Here is a 23,855-nt window from a genome sequence, read left to right as displayed (position 1 = left end):
AGGGCTTCCTTTATTTTTCCTCTTTGCCAAAAAGCTAACTGCATCTGTTAGAAAGTACCGACTTTAGGTGGATGACAGGCTGGCATCAGCAAACTACCCAAGCTTTTATCAGGGACTGAGGAAGGACTGTGTTACATGTCATTAGACCTCTGGCAGAGTTTTGCAAAGAAGTTTTGCAGTGAAGCAAATAACTGTAAGAACTGCCCTGCAGAGGGATTACAGGTTTTAGCTTGATTTTTTTCTCCCCCCAAAACACTCCTAAATATTTATTTCCAATGCAACATGGGCCATCCAATCACTGGCCAGATCCCTCCTTCAGTGCTCTGCAAAGCATCTCTGGAGCATACTATTTTTAAGCAATGTGAACTAGTTCCTCCTCTTCCTCTGCTGTGTGGCACCTGTGACTCCCTCTGAAGTATTCACCACTCATTCTAGGGATGAGGAACACAAAATAAACATCTAAAAGTAGGTTTCCACCAGATGTCCTAGGCCAGGCCAGGCCAGGTTAGGGTTACAGCTATCCTTAAAACATTATTTTAAAAAAATCTTTTAACAAGTAAAATAAACATGGAAAGACAGATAAATCTACAGTACAATTTAATTAGTATTTTTTAATTCAGTCTGCTAAGATCAGAGGCACTGCTGTCATCATCTAGCCTGACTGACTTATAGAATAATTATTTTAGCAATTGATTCTTAGATCGCTAAGCTCTAATATGTCATTCAGAACTCTGAAACTGAAGCTTTTTCTAATACCACAAGACCAAACTCTGAAGTGCAGTAATCTTTCAGTTTGCTTTTCCTTATGTTTTTTTATTCCATCACTCTTCTAAAATTTAAAAAAAAGAAATAGCAAAACCCACATATTTGCCTGACAGGCTAGGTTCAAAGTTTTACTGGATTTGCAGAATTTAACCTTTGTTTTTTAAGAGCCTACAACTTTTAGTTTTTCATTTACATACACATTAAACCACTGATATTGTAATTCCATCATCATGTACAATGACTTCATAAACAGAATTCTCATATTCCAGACCCCAATTAATTCTCATCAATGCATTTAATTTACATACAATACTCTGAATTACAGTCCAGAGTCCTGCATGTATCTTTGAACTCCTTTCCTTTCTTCTCTTTAGGCATAAAAATACAACAAGTTACTGCAAGAATTACTTTTACTGGGAATTCCCAGTGTTTATATATGATACACACATATAAAATGTACCAAGTGAATGTTGTTATATCATTGATTTCATTGTTTAATATAAATTTTTGCACAAATATATTGTAAACAGATCATTATTGAACTATGGAAGACCACATTTGAAACACAGGGACAAACATCGGCCAGATTTCAAGCCAGAATATTTCAAATCTGCACATAAATGTGTTGAGTGAGGAGAGGGGAGTGGATAAAAATCTCAATTTTGTATTATTTCTTTAATTCATGGCCAAAAAATCTTCCATTTGTCCTCAAAAAGAACCCAGCTGCTTTTTAATGAATCTTCGTAAGAAGTTAACCCCTGGCTTAACCTAAAATGAGCAAAATAACCTAAGATCTGATGACATTATTCACACTAAAGATTAAAAATACAGAATTAGAACAAATCTGGACTAAGCTTTCAGAAGAGACTTTTGTATAGGGAAAAGGAAAAAATGTTTCAAAATTAAAGTTTTAACCTTTAAAATGTTTCACTGGCATTTTGGAAGATCTTTTAAAGGAAGACTTTGTACAAATAATCTCTGTAATTTTACTTTTGCCTAAAGGATGGCAACATTACTTTTAATGAGTATATCCTAGGAAAATACCATATACACAATTCTATTGAATTGTTATAAAATTAGTGCATAAAATATATTTAGGAATTCTATGATGCTGTAAATTAGGTGCTTTTTCTCAAAAAAGTAATTTATTACTCATATTCATCATGCAACCAAGCAAACCAAGAATGAGTACCCAAACTTACGACTGTTCAGAGTATATTAAAAAAACCAAAGCAATCCAACAATAGAAGAGATGCATAGAAACTCGACTGATGAGCATTATTCTAAGCAAAAATCATGTAGATCAAATCAAGCCTGATGTACTTGTTGCTGATGAAAATTGTGTTATAGCAAGAATGGACTGACCTGCAGCATCACTTCAGAGAGAAGTTTGCTTAGGTTAAAATAAATTATACTTCTTTAACTCTGGTAACAGCCAATTAATTTTGCAATGACAAATACAGATCATCTTTTAAAAAAAATAAATTATAAAGATACCTGCCAATAATAGACAAAAAAAACCCAGAAAACAAGAAGCACAAGCCATCAAGACGTGGAGTTGTATGTACATGGACGCTTTCCTTACCTGAACTGTAACCTTCCTCTGCAAAGTGTGGTAAGCTCTAATCACTTCTATTGCCTCTGTCTCCAAGAGAAGAGGAGAAGGGAGCAAAGAGGGATCAGAGGATAATAACCTGCAGCAGTGCATATCATGTTTCTATTAGCACCTTCTTGTATTGCTCCCTTATGTCTCTTCTCTGATGTTGTTAGGAATGAAGCAAAACAGCTATCTTCAATTTAATTCTATAAAGTCAATTAGTGTAAAACCAAATGTGTATATTTAGGCAGATATAATAGCAATAGTAATAACGGTAATCCCTTGTTTTCAGCAATATAATAAAATGAAATAAATATTTGATTAGGAAAATAGAAGTGAATAAGCTAGAAAAAAAGGTTACACATTCCCAAGCTTAACATACAGAAAATGCACAGAATAACTGACATGCAAAAGGAGAAATGCCAGTACAGAACAAAAAAATTGCTTTGACTTTTAGCATTCTAGGGCATAGGTAGCTTGCTGGGTAATTGGATGATTGATTGTTCTGCTAACTTTCTGGGTGAGTGGTAGATTAGGCAAGCTGACCCCCTTCAGGCTCACCGCTTGCTAATTGGCACTAATACTATACATACATGCACATGCATTCTCTTTTTTTAATTTCTTTGGATCCAAGCGCATGCTGTCTCATATAGGAGCTTGAAACTTCAATGGGAAATGAAAGATAATTGCACTTAGAACAAATATTGCCAAACTGACAGTATTGTTCTGATCTATCCGTTCATACTCAGCTAACCTGAATTTATCCCAGTAAATGATTTAAAAGCACATTCATATGTAGTTCTAAGTTAGAAAATCATGATGATTCATGATACTGTTAATGTGAGAACATCAACTTATGAGCAGTGAAGCTAGAGGTAGTACTACCAAAATAATTTTGCATACAAAAAGATTGTTCTCAAAGTCAAGATCGATAGTAGTTGCTCAGTACTGTCTCAATGTTGAAAAAAAGAAAAGTACCATTTCTGGTTTTAGTTCATCCTGTGCATTAAGTAAGAAAGTCAGCAGCAGCTGCTTGCACACATTACTCTTTTTATATCAGCCCACTACTGAAGTCTGACAGTAAAATTTGTAAGCCGGTATAGAAGGTTCTTCTAGTCATTCAGCAACACTGATAATACGTTGCGTGATCCTGTCTGCTTTTTTGCTGGCTCTCTTCATCGGGGTTTGTTTTTCATATATCATCTTTTAAATGTTGCTGAACTAAACAATGACTGAAACAGGTCATCAGGAAAGCTTTGGTTTCAGAAAATTTTCTTCATTTCATAGAAGTCTGACTGTGAATTACAAAAAAGTGTACGTGTTGTTTACCCTTCTCAGCTATTTTATAAGTTTTGTGTCACACAGTTAATGAAAACAGTATCCACAGCTGCTTTTATGTGTGACTAACTTACCAGGAAAACTGGGCAGTCAATGGGACTTGTTCATAGTGCACCACTGGTGACTTCAATACTACAAGCTAAAGCAATAGATTTACAACCTCTGAAACATGCAAGCATTAAAATAAAAAACTAAAAAGCACAGAGCTAATGCTCTACAGCTCATAAAAATGCTAGAGTTTTAGTCTGTTGAACCTCAACCTCACTAAGATACATCAAGTATTTAAAGAAACATTAGGTTCATTTAGCAAAAGAAAGCATGACATGCGTGTTAGTATGTTGCACAAGTTGAAGCAATAGCAGCAACAATGACATGTCTATAGTGGCTTTTGCATATGTTGGCATGAGCCCAGAGTCCTGAAGAGTTCACACTCTGGTTGCTGGCATATGCTCAACTTCATGTGTCCAGTATACATACCTCATAAATTATGGCTCTATATTCTTTGTAGATACCAACCAGAGTTTCACTTCCCAGCTTGAACCTATTTTTTTTTCCTAAAACGCTTGCTAATGAAATGGCTACTCAGCAGCATGCCAGCTATGTTTTCTAAAGAAACATGGGCTATTCCCACAAAAAAGATGGGAGCAGGAGGGAACAGCACCTCAACAATATGGAGGTGTGGAAAGCCACAAGGGCTCCTGAGAGGCATTAGGCAGGCTGAAGGTATGAAATGGGGCTTAGCTCATTCACATGACAATTAAGACCTAGGACTTTCATTGAGGAATTGTTACATGAAAGCGTTTGACTGGATTTGTGGGGAAAATGGGCCAAGAGCAAGGAAGAATGTAGGACTTCATGCACACTCATGGAATGGTTTACATAATTATACAGGTACAGAATTCTATGCATAAAAATTAAGTATCTGTCTTAGTAGGTTATTTCAATGCAAGAAAAATAAGCAGACAGAATGATGTGAGAACACAAATACAATGAAGCAGGACAGAAGTGTTTTGGTTTTTTTTTTTAGAATCATAGAATCATAGAATAACCAGGTTGAAAGAGACCCACTGGATCATCGAGTCCAACCATTCCTATCAAACACTAAACCATTCTCCTTAGCACCTCATCCACCCGTGCCTTAAACACCTCCAGGGAAGGTGAATCAACCACCTCCCTGGGCAGCCTGTTCCAGTGCCCAATGACCCTTTCTGTGAAGAATTTTTTCCTAATGTCCAGCCTAAATCTCCCCTGGCGGAGCTTGAGGCCACTCCCTCTTGTCCTGTCCCCTGTCACTTGGCAGAAGAGGCCAGCACCCTCCTCTCTACAACCTCCTTTCAGGTAGTTGTAGAGAGCAATGAGGTCTCCCCTCAGCCTCCTCTTCTCCAGGCTAAACAACCCCAGCTCTCTCAGCCGCTCCTCATAAGGCCTGTTCTCCAGCCCCCTCACCAGCTTGGTTGCTCTTCTCTGGACTCGCTCCAGAGCCTCAACATCCTTCTTGTGGTGAGGGGCTCAGAACTGAACACAGGATTCAAGGAGCGGTCTCACCAGTGCCGAGTCCAGAGGGAGAATAACCTTCCTGGGCCTGCTGATCATGCCATTTCTGATACAAGCCAAGATGCCATTGGCCTTCTTGGCCACCTGGGCACACTGCTGGCTCATGTTCAGTCGGCTGTCAGCCAACACCCCCAGGTCCCTCTCCTCCAGGCAGCTTTCTAGCCAGACTTCTCCTAGTCTGTAGCACTGCATAGGGTTGTTGTGTCCCAAGTGCAGGACCCAGCATTTGGCCTTGTTAAACCTCATGCCATTTGACTCTGCCCAGCGGTCCAGCCTGTTCAGATCCCTTTGCAGAGCCTCCCTACCCTCCAGCAGATCGACACTTCCACCCAGCTTAGTGTCATTGGCAAAATTGCTAAGGGTGCACTCAATGCCTTCATCCAGGTCATCAATAAAGACATTGAACAGGGCTGGACCCAGCACCGAGCCCTGGGGAACCCCACTTGTCACTGGCCTCCAGCTGGAGTAAATTCCATTTCCCACCACTCTCTGGGCCTGGCCATCCAACCAGTTTTCCACCCAGGAGAGTGTGCGCCTGTCCAGGCCAGAGGCTGACAGTTTCTCAAGAAGAATGCTGTGAGAAACTGTGTCAAAGGCTTTACTCAAGTCCAGGAAGACCACACCCACAGCCTTTCCCTCATCCAAGAGTCTAGTCACTTGGTCATAGAAGGAGATCAGGTTAGTTTGGCAAGACCTGCCTTTTGTGAACCCATGTTGACTGGGCCTGATCACTCAGTTCTCTTGCATGTGCTTCATGATAGCACTCAAGATCACCTGCTCCATGACTTTCCCTGGCACTGGGGTCAGACTGACAGGCCTGTAGTTTCCTGGGTCCTCCCTGCGACCCTTCTTGTAGATGGGCAAAATATCAGTCAGCCTCCAGTCCAGTGGGACTTCCCCAGTCTTCCAGGACTGTTGGAAGATGATAGAAAGGGGTTTGCCAGCACATCCGCCAGCTCCTTCAATACCCTAGGGTGAATCCCGTCCGGCCCCATAGACTTGTGGCTGTCTAGTTGGGCTAGCAAGGCTCTGACCACCTCCTCTTGGATCATGGGAGCCTCATTTTGCTCCTCTAGCTCCTAAAAAATATTTTTTTTTATCGCTACGTCTAGGCGGGATTCTGACTTAGAGGCGTTCAGTCATAAGCCCGCAGATGGTAGCCTCGCGCCAGTGGCTCCTCAGCCAAGCGCACGCACCAGGGGTCTGAACCTGCGGTTCCTCTCGTACTGAGCAGGATCACTATTGCAACAACACATCATCAGTAGGGTAAAACTAACCTGTCTCACGACGGTCTAATTTTAATGCAGCTATAGGGACCACAGGCCTAGGAATAAATATTTCACCTAAAACTAGAGAAATTTTGGGAATTTTCAGAGGGGAGAGACCTGAAATGAGGGAAAAAACCTCTAGGACATGTACCCATTAGTATAGTGACTCAACAAAGAGGCAGGAAGACCAGGAATTTCCTTATGTCAGTATGAATAAAAGAAGAAAGTCCACACGAAGACCATTTCCAACATATGCCATTGCTAACCTCCTCCAGACATTTAGGTGTCTTTCCACATGTCCTCTCCCCTTCTGCTAATATACATGATTTACAATACCATTTTTCTACTGTTGCTAAACTTTTTTCCTTTCATTGTCACTGCTTAACATAAATTAGAACAAGGCAAGTAGAACAAGGCAAGATGGAGAAATTATGTCATAGCTATTAGCTAAGATGAATTTTCTCCTCTTATGGTAAGACAGAACCTGAATACATAAGTAGACAAGTATATGAAACTATGAAGTAGCTGCTGTCCAATAAAACAGTCAATAGGAAAAAATGAGTGAAATGACATGTTTTTCTTCTGAAGAAAAAGCACTTAATGTGACTTACACAAATAAACTACAAAGTAATCATCACAGAGCACCACTCATACACCTGAATGCAAGGAAATCAGGAGAGAAGGCCTGCAAGGACAGCTCTGTGTTTACCTCTGTGCAGGTAATAGTTTGAATTAAATAGAAAATAAAATATCAGTTTACTGAATTCTCACTTCTAGAGAAGGCGAGAAGGATCTTTCCCATTCATCCAGGAATCTCAGTACTCAACCTGAAAATAGGGACAACAGAAATAAAAATAGGAAGAAAAGCAGGAATCAATTCAATGTCATCAGCAGGAAGCTCTAAGGCTTTAAAACTGGGCTTCTCCCAGTGACAATTTGGTCTGCACTGTCTGGTTACACAAAACCAGCTTTACACAAGCTTCCTAAGCCCTAAAATCCCAGTGGTTTTCCCAAGGTTACTTACTATGTGTACATTCTCTAAAAGAGTCTTCCTTGTATTCAACAGTACGAGAGTTTTACAATACGAACATCACTTCTGAATGTTAAACTAAGCTGAAATTGTACTTGCCTGAGTATTCTGTAAACTGGATTCAAATCTATTTTTAGACTATAAATAAAGAGTACATTGTGATTACATGCAAAATAAATCTTCGCAGATAATAATCTTACTTGTAGTTAAATTTCAGGCTTTGTTCCCACAGAATTTTTTCAAGTATGTATACATTTCATGGTTATTTTCATGATGTCACTAAGAGATTATTATATTTTTGGCTTGCTTAGATAAGGAAAGCAAGTAGTACTCCATTGTTTATACAAGATGAATGCTACAATGAGAAAGGGATTAGCTGAAGTTAAAGGGTAGCAGTACTATAAAGTCATATGGATAAAAATAGGCTGAGTAAATTTAGATCACAGATTCTAAAAAGCAGAAATTAAAAAAAAATGTTTAGTTATTACAGAAATAATGATATGGGTCAACCTTCAAACTGTTTGTTCAAAGTGCAGTTTGAAACTGTTACAGAAGGGGATTTATGCCCAGACATGGCTTACTAGAGTTAGAAATGGCAGCTTGTGACATTGATTTTTGTATATCCAGAGCTGAATCCTCCCCAGGCATCTGCAAGGACGAGCAGTATTTTTCATTTCTTGCATGATGCAGAACACAGCTTCAGGAGATTCCTCTGCTCCTCCCTTTTCACTGAAAAAGGCTAGAAGAGGGAGTGTTGGATAGTTCATGCTGGCAAGCTGAACCAATCCAGCACTGAAAAAAATTCAGATGTTTGTGTAGGTACACCTTCCTGGCATACTCTTGGTTAAAGTAGCTGTCAGATTTGGACTGATAAGGATTTATTGGTTACAGTGGCAAAGACACAGGAAAAGAAAATGTAAAGAAAAAAACAATCCTGTGAACAAATTATGAGTCCTTCTCCTCTGACACATTTAGGGACATTATTTGGAACTGACGTTTCAGTGTTCTTAATAGAGCACTGGAAAGCAATTAATAGAGTAGCTAGTTAATGGTGTGTATGATGAGAGGGAGAGTTGAAAAAATTTTCTTTCCCTGGAAACTCAGTCTGGCTGGAACCCATTCTGGTCTTACATTCCTAAATATTTTTGTAAGTTCACATAACTCTGTACAGTAGGAAAGCTTAATACGATACTCAAACTTCACTCAAATGGGAGAACTGTCCCTTGTGAGGCACTTGGACTTTTCAGAAATACCTAAAAGCAATTAACAGTACAAAGAGGAGAAAAGCTATCAAATTCTCAACTTAGCTGCTGAAATGAAACAGAAAACATTGTTTTGTTCTGAGCACAATGTATTTTAAATGTACTATTTCAGCTGAAAAGCATGTCTTTAAGGTCTTAAAAAAGTATTAACTTAGTTTGCATTAAGCAACAAATGTCAATATTGAACATAAAAAAATGGAAAGAACACTTGGTGAAAATAACAAATGCACCATGTGTCTGGGGAACATACATTAGCTGTGAAAGTTTCTTTCAGTGGCTTTTAATTATAGCATCATAGCAGAAGTGTTACAGCTATGGTTGAGAGGGTATGCTTTTTAAGACATTTGGCTTTTTCAGGTAGCTAAAACTAAAATATTTTTTCCTGATTCAGCATCTTTCATATTTTTTCATAGTCAGAAATGAACTGATTCTATGATATTCAAGCTACCCATTTGGCAGTTTTCTGGGTTATAAAGGCATGATAAAAACATTTTATATGCTTCAGCAAGTTTTTTGCATTATGCTAACTCAAGTGGCTTATTTTTAACTTAAACTGCTTATTTCTACAAGATGCAGCTCACCATCATTGCATAGAACAAATTTATTTTATTCTGTCAAGTTCATAAGCAAATAAAAATACACACTTTTATTTCAGCACGTTTCTCTCTGTATTCTCCTCAGCAAAACACTTTCTAAAGTAGAGCACAGAGGAATTTTGTAATTCTTTTTTTCACAGAATATGTGCATAGCTCAGACCATCCTCTATAGCTCTCCCAGTTGCTTTCCATTTCAAGAACTAGGCGATTTGTGTTAACACAAGACAGCTTATCATGTGCTAAGTCTGCATGCAATTTTCTCATGAGAACAACCATTTTGTACCTACTTGACACACACAGCACTATACTACACCCAACTAATCAATTCTGTATATATTAAGAAGTGGGGAGAAAAACTGGCCACAGCTGTTATATTACATCAGCTTTCCTAACTACTTCAGACAACTCATTTTGAGGATTTTTTTTTCCTTTAAACTAAATTGGCATAAAACATAGCCCTCCTTTCTATCTCTTTCAATTCAATTTTTTTTATTATTATTATTTCTCACAGATGACTGGTGAAGTACACATGTCAGAGAACAGGCTACGCATTCTGCAGGCACTCCCAGAAGTTTTGAGTGCAACAAGCTCCCAGGGACACAGGGTACTTTTGGAGGATTTATGGACTAGCATGATATGAATGAGTAACAGCATGTTTTCATCAGAGACCTCACATGCTAGTCTACAGACATGAACTTTTGGAAGAGAATACCTTATACATTTTTTTTTCTTTTAAGTAAGCAAATGAGAAATGTCTGTCAATTGACATTGAGTCAGAGATAGAGAAAAAAAAAAGAGTATCAGTATGCCCCAGAAAACCCTCTCTTTTACTTGTGACACTGATCCTGTCTCTGTTTCTCCTTCTGTGGTTTCTCAAAATGTCTATGCAACTATTACAAATTAGATATCTGCCCCTTCTGTGCAATTCATTAAAATACCGCCTGTAGCCAAAAATTATCTTCTTTGAAATGCATTTCACCCTGTATTCCTTTACTTCTGTGAGAACCAACAGTGCTTTTCCCAAGTCCAGTTTTTTATTCCATGATGTTTTCAAAGGAGACTTCAGGTCTGCAGTAGCCCCTTGCTACTTATGTAAGCTCATCTCACCCACATTGCCAGCAGCCTTGCCAGCACTTATCACAGTCTTCTCAGGTATGACATGTGCCAGCACTACCTCAGCCTTGTCACTAAGACACCCTCATCACCAAAGGTGACAGGTTGAATGATCTCCATCCTTCTCTGGCACTCGCACACCCTGTGATATTCAGCCTGCTCCGTGCTCCCGATTGACTCCATGGGATTCAGTGAGAGCTACTTCAGTTGTTCTAGTCAAAGTCAAAAATTTTTCTGGTACAGCACAACTTTATGCCGTAGAACCTGCCTTTTTACTGCTTACAAAAACGTGGGGTTTACATTTACTATTAAACTTAGATAACAATTGAATTTTTGTGATATTTGGGGCTGCATAAAATATAGCAGATACTCAGTTGACATCTGCACTCATGTATTTCTGCCAATTAAAAGTGCTTCCCAGTCAGGCTAGGAGGAGTGTATGAAAAATAAATAAAAGAGTCTATATAAGTGAGAAATGCAAAATAATTTATGTTACATAATCAACGTACATTTTCTTACACTGTTTTCTCTTTCTAGATGCATCAAGGTCATCCCGTATTACTAGATTTGGAGATGCCAGGTAAGAAATACTATTTCACAGATGAAAACAGAGAAAGGTAGAGAGACATCAAGTAATATGACAAAAATTGAATGAATATTTATGGCAAAAATTAAAAGAAGAGTGTCCTTGATTTGTCTCAAACAAAAAGCTTCTTTCAAGAGCTTTGCCTTTTTCAAACGACTCTTTATTTTAACATCAATTTATAACTATATTATCTGACTGTATGCATTAGCTACAGCATTCATAAAATTTCCTATTTACACGAACATTGTTATGATTAAGAAGGATTATTTACCTTTAAGTAAAGGACATAGTATCAAAAATGCTATATTTTTAATTGAATGCAATGTCTACAATATAGCATCTTTCACTATCAGGTGATGTCAATAAAAAAATACCATTAAGCAATAAAATTGTCCAGCTTAAACAATCAGTTAGAAATTTATCCACTACGAATAAGATAATTTTAGCTAAGTAAGGTGATAAGGGAAATGTCTCATTATAACATGGCATTTTATTTGTGATAAATAAATACATAAATTTGTATTTCCATATGATTTACAAGTTATCATTCAAATATTTTATTTGTTAATGAGGAATCTATATTTGATGGTAAAAAATATATCTTCAAAATGAGGAACTGAAGATATTCTGGTGTTGCGAGGATCATTTCTGTATCTCCTTTCAGTCTGGTATCAGACTTATACTAATCTCACCAATCCATGCCATTAAAATTGTAAGATATTAAAACGTTTTTATAGCAATTGGATTTTATAGACCTAAATGGATTTTACTAAAAAAATACTTTTTTGTGACGTGCATTTAATTACTTAGCAATAATTCATTTAAATGTTACAAACTTCATTGACAGACACAAGAAGTTAGATACTTAAGAACACATTAATTTAAGTGGACATCTCTATATTCAGTCTGTATCAGAATAAACGTTCCACTGGCGTTGAGTAACATGGCCAAAATTATCATAATAGAGGACCAAGCACCAAAGGGAGGCAAAATCCCAGAGCATCCGGGTTGTTAACAACAGCAAAGGAAGAGTGGCAGCAGCACGCATGGAATGAGCCCCAGGATGGGTAAGGAATCTGATCCGAACCCAGGGATATGGTGCAAGCCCTGACATAAATATCTCTCAATGGCTGACCAAGGCATTCATAATCAATAAAAAAAATGAGATGGCTAAGCAGCTCTGTGTACTAAGCTTTGAAAAATATAGCCAAATTTACCAGTTTATCACTCATTTTCTTGATAGAAATTGATTTTCCTCATGCTCCTGTATTTGCAAAACTCTTTATTTTCTGAGGATATCCAACCCTTCAAACTTTTTATTTGCAATAGATGTGCCTCTGGAAGAACAAGTACTTTAACTTCAGTAATTCATAAATTTTCAGAGCTTTCCTTTTTAAGCTCAATATTTATACTTGCCTTAGTACAGAATATATTACAGGCAAGCATACTTAACACTGATTCAAAACTTTCAGCTATATTAGCTGCATCTACAAGTGAGAAAGGGAACTACCCTTCTTCATGCAAATGCTAGAATTATCGTAATGAGAAAGACAATCTCTTTCTGATACTGAAACCAAAAGGGTAACTCAAAGTTCAAAAAGCACCAAGAGGAATGGGAATTGTTTTCAGTCTAGTTTACAGTATGTGCACAAAGCACAGATTCTCCCTCCAGAAGAAAAATCATTCCCCATAACTATTTCCATTCTTTCTCACCTACTGGAATATGCTCAACCACTTCAAACAGTAATGCAGTTTTTTGTAAACAATTACAACACGCCAACATGATAAGAACTTTAACATGAAAAATGGTTTAGATTTCCCCAGGACACCCAGACATATTACCAGACAATGAAATATAATAGTTGAGAATTTGTATTTTTGTTATTTGAGAACATTCTAGATGACTTTAAACAAAGAACTTGTTTGTCATCACTATCAACTAGATGTAGAAATTTTAATAAATCCACGTATGATTGGAAATACAAGAAAAAGTGGCAAAAATACTTCAGATAATTGAAAGGGACTTGTAACAATTTTCCTTCCTCCATATTTCTCCAAATACAAAAAAAAAGATAAAACCAAACAACTTCAACCATGCCATCATGACTATTTACACGACAGGCAGCTCTGAGAAACAGATTATAAATCCCTGAATAACACCACAGCATTTCTCTAAACATGGTTAAATAGCAATTGAGATTAATTAATGTGGTAATTTGAGGTCTCCAAGGCTATTAATCTATTTCCTGTTAAAAGTGCTTGCATGAAGTTAGGGACACATTCCTTAGTTGCAAGCTCTTTGGTTAAAAAAACAAAAAGTCTACAATTGGAACCTGTCAGTCTGAAATGTTATTAGTTTATAATAACTAGTAATTTTATATTTTTACAACAATCCAAAAAAGAACATTTAATTCTATATTTAATTCATTATGTTCCTAACTTTAAAGATGTCATATATGTGCTGGAAAAAAAATAGTATAACAATTTTTTTAGGCCTATTTCCAATGCTTCATAGTGCCTAGAAAGAACTCTGTTTCTTCTTTTGTGTGCACACACATTTCAGAAGTATAGGCAGGAAAAGAAATGAGTGACCAGTAATTCAGAAAACATAAATTGCATGTTTAAAAAAGCACAGCAGTATATCAAAATGTAAAGCCTTTATATTTTACCCTTTCACCACTCAAGTTTTGCCAAAGAACATCTAAATACTGTATTTTTATACCAGCTGTTTAACAGCATGTTCTTTCTATGGTCTAATTTGTTGTGCTTGCCTCTCCTGCCCTTTCATTCTCTGAAGTTAATGTGTTATTACTTCAATTGCACAGCAGAATTTATAGTTGCAGAAACTCATACTGAAAAATACTGAAAGTAGGTTTTATGCAATCTTATCTAATAATAACTGAGGACATGTGACTGCATAGCACTGCCACACAGTTTGTAACTCTACAATACAACAACACTTAATAAAAGTACACACAATCTAAGTGAGACCTGGTCAAGCAAGACTGATCTATACAACTAAAAAAATAAAACCAAAAAATAAATTCAATGCTAAATTCCTACAGCTACTTCAGTGTTATTTTTCTTTGTCTAGAAATGTGTCTAGGGATATTGGGAAAATGGAAGAGCAAGTTTCTGTAAAGCAGTCAGCATTGAAGTATTGGTGCCTGGCATGCTTTTCTTCTGGGTCAACTGTGAAAGATGTGTAATCTTGCTTAGTGAACTTTCATCTTGATTTCCCAAGGAAACCCTGCTTATGCAATCACAGTATGTTTGTGTATGTTTCTTTTTTATTTGCTGGTTCCCTCCAAATAGCTTCTGAACCCGTTAAATAGTTTCAGCCAAACGGGACAAAGGAGCAGCAATCTCAGAGGTAATTACGATCTTGTAAACCGATTGAAAAAGTAAATTCAGTTGTGAAACAGAGAGAGAGAGACTTCATATAGCCACTTCAGAAAAGGCAAGTACAAGATCAACCCCATTAAGCACCAGGAAGTCCATAGGAGAGAAGAAGTCATGACAGAGTGCCCCCAGCTACACATAACGTGGGGAGTTACCACAGGACAGGGGTTATTCAGGTAACCATGACGCAGTGGTGGTCCTGGAGTGTAAGAAAAACAGTAGTGTGAACAATAACACAGATATATGCACACTGTTTTCTTACAGCTGACATCAAAATGAGGGTATAAGTTTAAGTTTCCTAGACTTTGGGTCCAGCACTGATGGAGCACCTAGCCCAAACAACCTCAGTCTTTGTCCCCAGAAGCATTATGTGGACTATGGCCAGCCAAATATTCTCAAGCATAAAAAGACTTGCCACAACTGTTACTAATAATATTACTTTGCCAGAGACTGTAATGTCTTTGGAGCAGGGCTCATACCATATAGTGCCATGATAAGGTATCTGTTAGTAATCTGGTGATTTGCAGTACCCAATGATTCTTTGACTAACAGCAATGGTAAATCTCACTGTCCATAAGTTAAAAAAAAAACAGTATTAAATTAAAAAATCAAACTAAGTCACATACCATCAAATTATATAGACTTAAATTTTTCAGTTGTTCAGATCATTCAAATTGCTATTTTAACTAAGTGAGAGCATCTGGAGTGCTGAGACTTACTTGAAAGGGCTACTTCACTGTTTCATTCCTTTGAAAGCCTACTTTGCCTTTCTTTTATGATATCAGAGCATACGAAAAACTTATTTAAAAGTCTAGGATAACCAATGCTGTCATGCTCAGATCACTGCATCTGTCAAGAAGACAAGACACTGACTACAGGCAGGGAAGGCACTGGAACTGAAACCATTACAAGCTGACAAGTTGTTGCACCAAGTTTCAGATTGCAAGAGAACTCTGAGCCTCCTGTATAAGAAGATATCTCCACAGAGTGGATCGTATAAATGGGTTCATGGTGTTTGCTATCAACTGTAGAATTTCTGGCATGTAGATCTCTTTCAGTTAAATTTCATAAAGCTCCTCATGTTTTAAGAAACAGTTTCTTTACCGCACTTGCTTAAAAAAAGTGTATTTATTCTCTTACCTACACTTGTGGTTTTATTCCAAATCAAGGCCTATATAAGTGACGACCATAAACAATCAAAGTTTACAGAAAGCTTTAATTCTAACATAGTATTTAAGTAATTATATGCAACACTTAATGCCTTGTTAGTATTAAAAAATAAGTCCAGTGGCGCAGAAGTGCATCATGATCCAGATGCCCTAACACATTTGTGAGTCAGCATCTCCAAGCAAGCACAAGGCAACAATTCTTCATTTTAGAAAACTCAGGCTAAGTGGAGAGAGTGTCACTCTACAGATCACTTGTGAATCATTGTTCACAAACACAAAATACAGAAAAAGTGCTTTTGGTGAAACAGTCTATTAGAAAGCATTTTTACAAACTGCACAGTAAAAATACTCATATTTCACAAATGTATTTTTGACCACTATTACTTATATAGTTTTTATTACTGACATTATGAAATGTTTCATTTTTAATATGAATAAAGTATTATAAATATAGGATTATCTTTCTATTGGTAAAAGGGAAATAACTGTATCCCCAAACATGTTTTTTCCTGGCTGGCTTGGTGTATCCCCTGAAAACCTAATATCAGATTTCCTTTTGCAGCAGGAACACAATTCAAGATAATCTGAAATAGAAACCTTGTAATACTCCTCTGTGGTTGAAAAAATGCAGTTTTCTGAGAAGTCTGCAGAAACAAATACAAACCAGGTCCAACTATATTTTGAAAAAAATGCATTTCATGTTTAATACGAGTTCTACAATACTCTTAAGCTTCAGTGAAATCGATTCTGTCTTACTCTTCGAATGGACAGTAAGGGACAAACAACGTAAGTTTCTCAGTTTGCTTGATCAAAATTGCATGAAGTGAGGAGTCCTAGTTTGAGACAACTGCTCAGTGAGGTCTCTCACTTGCATAACATGCTGTTGAGAAATCACTAGAACTTTTGGACTTCAGTAAAGCCTTTGCCACAGTTTCTCACAGCATTCTATTTAGGAAACTGTCAGCCTCTGGACCGCACAGGTGAACGCTCTCCTGGGTGGAAAACTGGTTGGATGGCCAGGCCCAGAGAGTGGTGGGAAATGGAATTTACTCCAGCTGGAGGCCAGTGACAAGTGGGGTTCCCCAGGGCTCGGTGCTGGGTCCAGCCCTGTTCAATGTCTTTATTGATGACCTGGATGAAGGCATTGAGTGCACCCTTAGCAATTTTGCCAATGACACTAAGCTGGGTGGAAGTGTCGATCTGCTGGAGGGTAGGGAGGCTCTGCAAAGGAATCTGAACAGGCTGGACCGCTGGGCAGAGACCAATGGCATGAGGTTTAACAAGGCCAAATGCCGGGTTTTTTCCTCTTTCCCCCCAATGAAACTGGGATTTCACAGAGATCGATAAGAAGTGTATTGGGCCAGAGAACCAGAAACAGAGCATCTGAATCTGATGACAATATCATCACCTGAAATCTAGTCCTTGCTTCAAGGTCCACTTGGGGATTTTATATGAATGCCATGGCCGAATAGTATTATATACAGAGGAGAGGATACTCACTCTTTTTACCTGTAATGCTGTGACAAATCAATATAATAAAATTAAGAAGGTTTAGATGGTGATGATACTTGAGGCTACATACCTAAGACTCTTTTTTGTTTTCGTACTGTTGTCAACACAGTCAACAACATCTTTTCATGTTGGATTATTTCTCTAACTAGACAACTAATAAACTTTTTAAAAGAACATATCATTCCCTAGTCTAAATTAAACCTTAACAAAGGAAATGTTTTCCTCTACTTCTACACACTAATGCTTTAGAGCACATTATAATTTAATCTAATTTCCCTTCTTGCAATAAATTTGTAATCCTATCCCCTATTCTAAATTGTTTTGTCTACGATATTTGTAAACTTCTTTATAAACGTACCATCATTGTTATACCTAAGATTAAACCAGTTAGTAAATGATACTCAATTACTTTTCATTCCAAACCATTTAATATTGTCAGTATGAAAGAAGTATTTGTTACATCTATAACTGTATGCAGGGAAAATGTAGTATTCCTTTACATAACTGTTCAGACAGTTAGCTTAATCCTAACACTTCTCAAGATGCTTAAGGGACTGCTTCAGACCTTGACAGACATATCATAGTCATATATTTCAGTATCATATAGTCACCTACCTTATTACACAACCATAAACTGTACGAACACCACACACGTATATAGTAAAATACTAGCTAAAGTTTATTTTAATATGTAGATTTTTTTGCATATGGAAATATTCATAGAACATAGAATACATTCATGTATTCATGAATGTAGCAACTACTTTATATCAACATCTGTACATAATTAGGGTACTATTACAAAGCAATATAAAAATAATTTAGCTTAAGTGGCAGTACACACTATACAACAGGCATGATACAATTACTCATTTTAGGTGCACTGGCAAAGTTGTCTATTAATATAAAAATTAGCCTCTTAGGTACCCTCATATTATTATTCTCAAATGAGTGACCTAAATATGCAGAAAGCAGTGTTATTACAGTATAGCTGTTACTGCTTATTTGTTCCACTGAGGTTTCCAAAGGTTTTCTTCCTAACTCATAAGCTACTCCTGAGCTCCTTTTCCCCTCTCCAAATACTGGCTGGAAATACACAGTCATGAAGCTTTATCAGTGTCAATATCTGCTCCAGTGATAAGTGTTGTCCAGTTTATTTAGAATATAATTAAAATATAGAACAGAATTAAAATCAGAACAGAATTAAAGTGGAAGTATTGGAGACCAGTGAGTTAAATAACCCAAACTACATGTCAGGTATATTAGAGTTACCACTACGTATACCATTCTTCACTGTGATAGTGTACATAATGTAGCACAAGCCTTTGACTGGATGTTTATTTTAGTTCCAAATTGATGGCAGTGCTTTCCTGTGTTTTCCATGTCCATCCCCACTCATTTTTAAGCTGCTTCTTAACTTGATGACTGCCTAGAAATCGAACTGTACAATACAGTTCAGAACGTCTCAACTTCATTATCTGATCTTTGTTTTTACTTTTAAAATACAAAGACTTTTTAATTGAAGGTGAAATGAGGCTGGTCAATTACTCACAGTCTCTCCAGGGATCTCAGTCCAAAGAAGGAGCCATTCTTCAACCATAAGATCTTGTTGTTACTCAGAATCCTACAAGAAGTCAGGAAAGAATCCAGTTAATAGAAAATGATAATTCCACTGATTAAAACCATGTAATTATAGCAAATGACTGTTCTGTAAAATAATAACCATATAATTCTCTGCTTTGTGTACATTCTCACCTCACAGCAGTAAATTAAGATTACCATTTCCTGAAGTGCACAGCTTCTTCTTTATTAAATAAAAGCACATTCAAAAAAGATGTCAATAAATGAATTTTGGCTTCAGCTTGAAAACTGAAACAGTGATAAAAGCCCACACTTCACCAGCAGATTCTAAATTACCACTTGAAAACTATGTGTTTGGGCTTCTCAGTCAGGTAAAAGGCTGATGAAGCAAGGGACGTGTTAAAAACTTTTTCAGTAGATTAGAGGACTATATGGTGTCAGGGATGTGCAAAGAATGATAGCATCAATGGCTGATTGATACAGAAAAATTTCTATAGGAGAGATAAACAAAAACCCACCCTTTTGCCACAAAAGCAGACTAATCAAAAAATGTTTTCATATTGCAACCTCTGCATAGCAGAAATTTAATAATTAGGCCATGCCTGGTCTGTCAAGTACTACCACCATCAAGTACACATGCAAACTGGCCCTGCATGCAAGCTACTGAAAAAGTTGACTATTTTTCCTCTTTGTATTAAACTACTGTCGATTTCACAAGTGGCTTGCTCTAGCTTAGCAATTTTTCACTGCAATACTTTTGCAGCTATTTCAGAAGCAATACAATAAGAACATGCACTCATTCTGAAGATGTTACTATCTTTAAAAACCTTACAATACACAAAAGAAATGCAATTTGGTTTAGAAGCTCAATAAATTGTTTTGCTAAACAGATCTAATGATTATGCGATTTGCAGAAGAAATGTTTGTCTGAAAAAAATCTAACTCTAGCTGCTTGGGAAATGAGTCTTTTACAGTAACGTTTACAATATATTATATTTCTCTAGTATTCTAGTATTTCAAAATAAGAGACATAGATTGCAATACAGACAGAAATAAAAGAATTTCAAAAGAAGATTGCAATACAGAGAGAAATAAAAGAATTTCAAAAGAATCTTTATGAATTTAACTAGCAAACTTGAGACTCTGGCAAAGTTTTAAAAGAATCTGTAACATGAGAATATCTTAAGTCTCTCTCCTAGCACTTCACACTGCATACGAATAGTAAGTGCTTTGCCCCAGCATACAACTTGTATCAAAAATCTCAAGTCTAGGTGCAAAAGACAACATATAATACTGACCCATATTGAAACAGAAAATAAGCAATGTTAGTAAGATTTGGAGATTTTTGCAAGTTATTTCTAAAATGCATCAATAAAGGTGTTAATAAATTTTGATGCAATTTGATGGCCCACTGTCAGAGAACGTGAAGAATAAAGCAGCTCAGGTCTGACTTGTGTGTTATTATACTATGTTGTTAATGAATACAATTGTGCAGCAACATTACTCCTCATCCATAACCAGTCAGTATAACTGGCAAGTAGCAATTTGGGTTTGATCATGAGTACTTAAACCTGGGCATCTGAAAGCCCACGGAAACCTATGTTTATGATAAAAATGAAATCTCACAAGTTCTTCCTTCTACCTCTCAGATTAAAAAGCATGTATATTACATTAAACATTCCTCTAATCTACCAACTCTTCACTACTATCTAACAATATATTTCAGCAGGGATATGATGAAAGGCTAAATTTGTCTTATTTGTCACTTTTTCTGAACTTTTTAGGTGCCCACAGAGTGATTGTTTTAACATTCTGAATATCTACACTAGGAGATTTAAATATATGAAATGCTCTATTACTTTTTTCTGTTCTTTTATTTATAATCTCTTCTGAGGCTGCACAGAACTTGTGTCAGTCAAGAAAAAGTGAAGTCCCAATATTAAAATTGGCTGGGCCTGGGAAGACTAATATCATGAATTCCACTTCATATTGGGTCATTTGGTTATATGCTGTGCTACAGAAAGACCATCTTTGAGGTCTATTACAATGACATTAGATATAAATATTATATTTGGACTCTTCTGCATAGCCTGATTTTCAAAGATACATGTGCTTCAGAACTCACATCTGGCTTAGAGACAAGTATTTCTATCTTTGAAATATTTTCTTGATGTCAATTTGTTTTTCCTTCTATTCATTCTGCCCAGAAAAAGAGGGCAGCCTGAACTTTGCTGGCAACTCCATGAAAATGCAGCACAAGTCAGGAGTACGTGAGTCTCCTACTCTTTGCCTCTGGGTCTCTTTCTGTATGGCTCTTTGTGTGTAAACTGAAACCAGTATCATTAATCTACATAAAATAAACTCCTAGAAATTCAAGAGTAATATCTATCCAGTAATAAATCACAAGATTAAGCAGAATGTTTAGTTCATAAATAGAACACCCAGTAAACATAACTCATGTTCTGCAATAGTGCTATCTCAATTGGTCATTTTCTTTTATTTTTCTGAAAGATAAACTGAGCCTGAGAAATATAACAGGCACCAAAAAAAACCCCAAAACAAAACCAAAAAACCCCACCAAAACATAGAACTTAGCTATGTAAATCTTTCTAAATGAAACCTTTGAGATCTTTATACCAGACTTTCACAGAGACTTTCACACACGGATCAGATTTCAAAAATTAAGTTTCCTTCAGTGCCTTCTCTTCTCCACAGTGCCAACTAAAATTCAGGTTCTATAAACAAAGTAATATGGGTATTATAGTTAAAATACAATTCTTTTTCTGTTCAGAATCACAGATCTAGAGAAACCTAGCATTCCAATAAGGCTGGGGGAGAAGGGGGGGGGCAGAATCTCTAACACTTAATACAAGTTATCTACCTATCATTCAGCTGGTTGGTACACTGAATGGGAAGAATCCACCTGTTTTTAATTAGCTTTAACAATGTCCAAGCACTTGCAAGAGGCTGCTGTTAAGGATTCGGGTTGCATTGAAAGCTGATTCTGTGAATACAATGAACAACTTCACTGGCAAACTTAAATCACATTATTTTTCATACAGTAATGAATCACTTGTTAATCTTTTGACACAACTCATAACATTCTTCCCTTCTGAGGACATTTGCTGTGGGAATGAGACTAGAAGGGAGGATGGTTTTTGTTACAACGTTCAATGTACTAACTCAGAAATGAGGCTAAACTACAGATGATGAAAAATCTTTCTGAGCAATCAATGCCTGGTCAAATTGTGGCTCTTACTCTTGATGCTGAAATTACACAGAATATTTTTGTATATTACTTCTTCAGAAAAGTAACAGAATAGACACGAAATGCATGAAGTGGAATACATAAGTATCTCTTTTCCCTTGTAATATTCTCTTTACACTCACTGGCTTACAGGGAGATACTTGTCATTAGAGACCTGTAGAAATTTTTCAGGAAAAACATGAAGACCATCTTTTTCATGTACTTACAGATGTAAAGGTTTGGTGGATAAATATATCAAAAAAGGTGCTGTTCATGTATTCGATTTTGGTAGTTTATAACATGATTATAACTTTCACATGTAACAAACAAATTTACATATTTTAATAAGAGTAAATATAGTTTGGAAAATAAATCACCACCACACACCCATTACGATTAAGTATTTCTCACATTTTATTTATTCACATCATTCTCACTTGTCTTTTTTTCCTGATGTGCTAGTGAATCACAACAATAAATATTGCTACTCATTGCAACCAGGTTTAAGTAATTATCAGTTTCTAGCTATGTGCTAAGAATCTCACATTTTAAATATTTTATTCCCAGGAGAGAAACACTAAGAAAATGAGCACACTTTATTTCAGTGAAACTGTTTTCCAAAACTAAAATCCACTTAAACTTTCACTTTTCTTTAAAAAAAAAAATTCCTGGAGGAGCTTTCTGAGAAGGTATTTATTTTATTGCTCAGTTTGCAAACTGTCTCTTGCTATGATCCAAATCCCCAAGAAACTGGAAATTAAAATGGTGATATTTTCAGCCCTAGCCTTCATGGGATACATCTAACTAAAACAGTGCTGAAGTTTCCTCACTTCATAGACCCTTTGAAATTTTATGTCTCTACTGTTTCTTCTCCCAAGACGCTTTGGAGGATTGTTTACCTGAGGGAGCATATTCAGAAGACACTAACTCTACATCAGGTTTGTCTTATCCTGGCCCTGTGAAGCCCTCCAGCACTAGTCCCACAGGCTTTGAATGGATATCCTTCAAACACCCCCTCTTGACTTGCAGTGACACCCTAAACTATGTAATCCATACCTGTAGTCTCACAATGCAAACGTACTTCTCCGGTGGGTTGCAACACAGGCTGCATGTTATTTCATTCATCCTGCACTGGAAATAAACCAACCAACCTCACAAACTAACAACTGAGAAGCATGGATGCTCAATGAGATACTACTTCCGCTCTGTCCTGGACCTCTTAACATACCTAAAAGGATGAATTGTTTTAATGGGCTACAAGCCATCTCTCAGATTTTTTTTCTGTTTCTTCCGTTTGAATTATACAAGCCACAAATCCCAGTTTGCTTAAATTGATGCCACAACTTTTCTTTTCGTGAAACCATTTGAAGTGTAAAAAGATGTAACCCGGTGCAACAAAGTCTCATTCAAGTATAAAACATGCCCAGTATATGAAAATCTACCGGAGTATTAAAAAAAGTATCGAATAAAAAGCTCTCAATCATAACATAAAAAACCTTCAATTTCCTACAACACCTGAAGCATAGAGAAAGAACCTTTTTACCATGCCTTCAAAGTCAATGGACTTTGGGTTAAAGACTGTGGGCTCACACAGCAGTGCGTCCACAGAGAAAGAAGATCTCTAATAACCAAATCCAAGAACAGCAAGACATTTTTTACCAAATGCACAGTGTACATAGAAGGAAGTGTTACATATTAACAAAAGTATGTATTTCCTCTGATAATATTCACAGGGAAAACAAACAAACAAAAAAACACAAGTAAAAACCCCACCCAAATTTCATGAAAAAACCAATAAAATGTCGACTTCCACCTGAAAGCTGACAATGTAAAAG

At 36.7% G+C, this 23,855-nt stretch overlaps 1 protein-coding gene across 1 annotated transcript in view; it reads right to left on the bottom strand.

The window, feature by feature from the left end:
- The window catches only part of ADGRA1 (adhesion G protein-coupled receptor A1), a 262,352-nt gene that overhangs the window by 206,301 nt on the left and 32,196 nt on the right, over positions 1 to 23,855 (bottom strand). The window contains exon 2 of the mRNA XM_069863854.1: positions 18,745 to 18,816. Within this exon, the coding sequence (XP_069719955.1) occupies positions 18,745 to 18,816 (72 nt within the window). The remainder of the gene's footprint in view (positions 1 to 18,744; positions 18,817 to 23,855) is intronic.

The sequence above is a fragment of the Phaenicophaeus curvirostris genome, chromosome 9 (genome assembly GCF_032191515.1).
Source record: "Phaenicophaeus curvirostris isolate KB17595 chromosome 9, BPBGC_Pcur_1.0, whole genome shotgun sequence".
Classification (NCBI taxonomy): Eukaryota; Metazoa; Chordata; class Aves; order Cuculiformes; family Cuculidae; genus Phaenicophaeus; species Phaenicophaeus curvirostris.
Note: the sequence above shows the minus strand (reverse complement) of the source record. Positions and strands in the feature narration are given on the sequence as shown.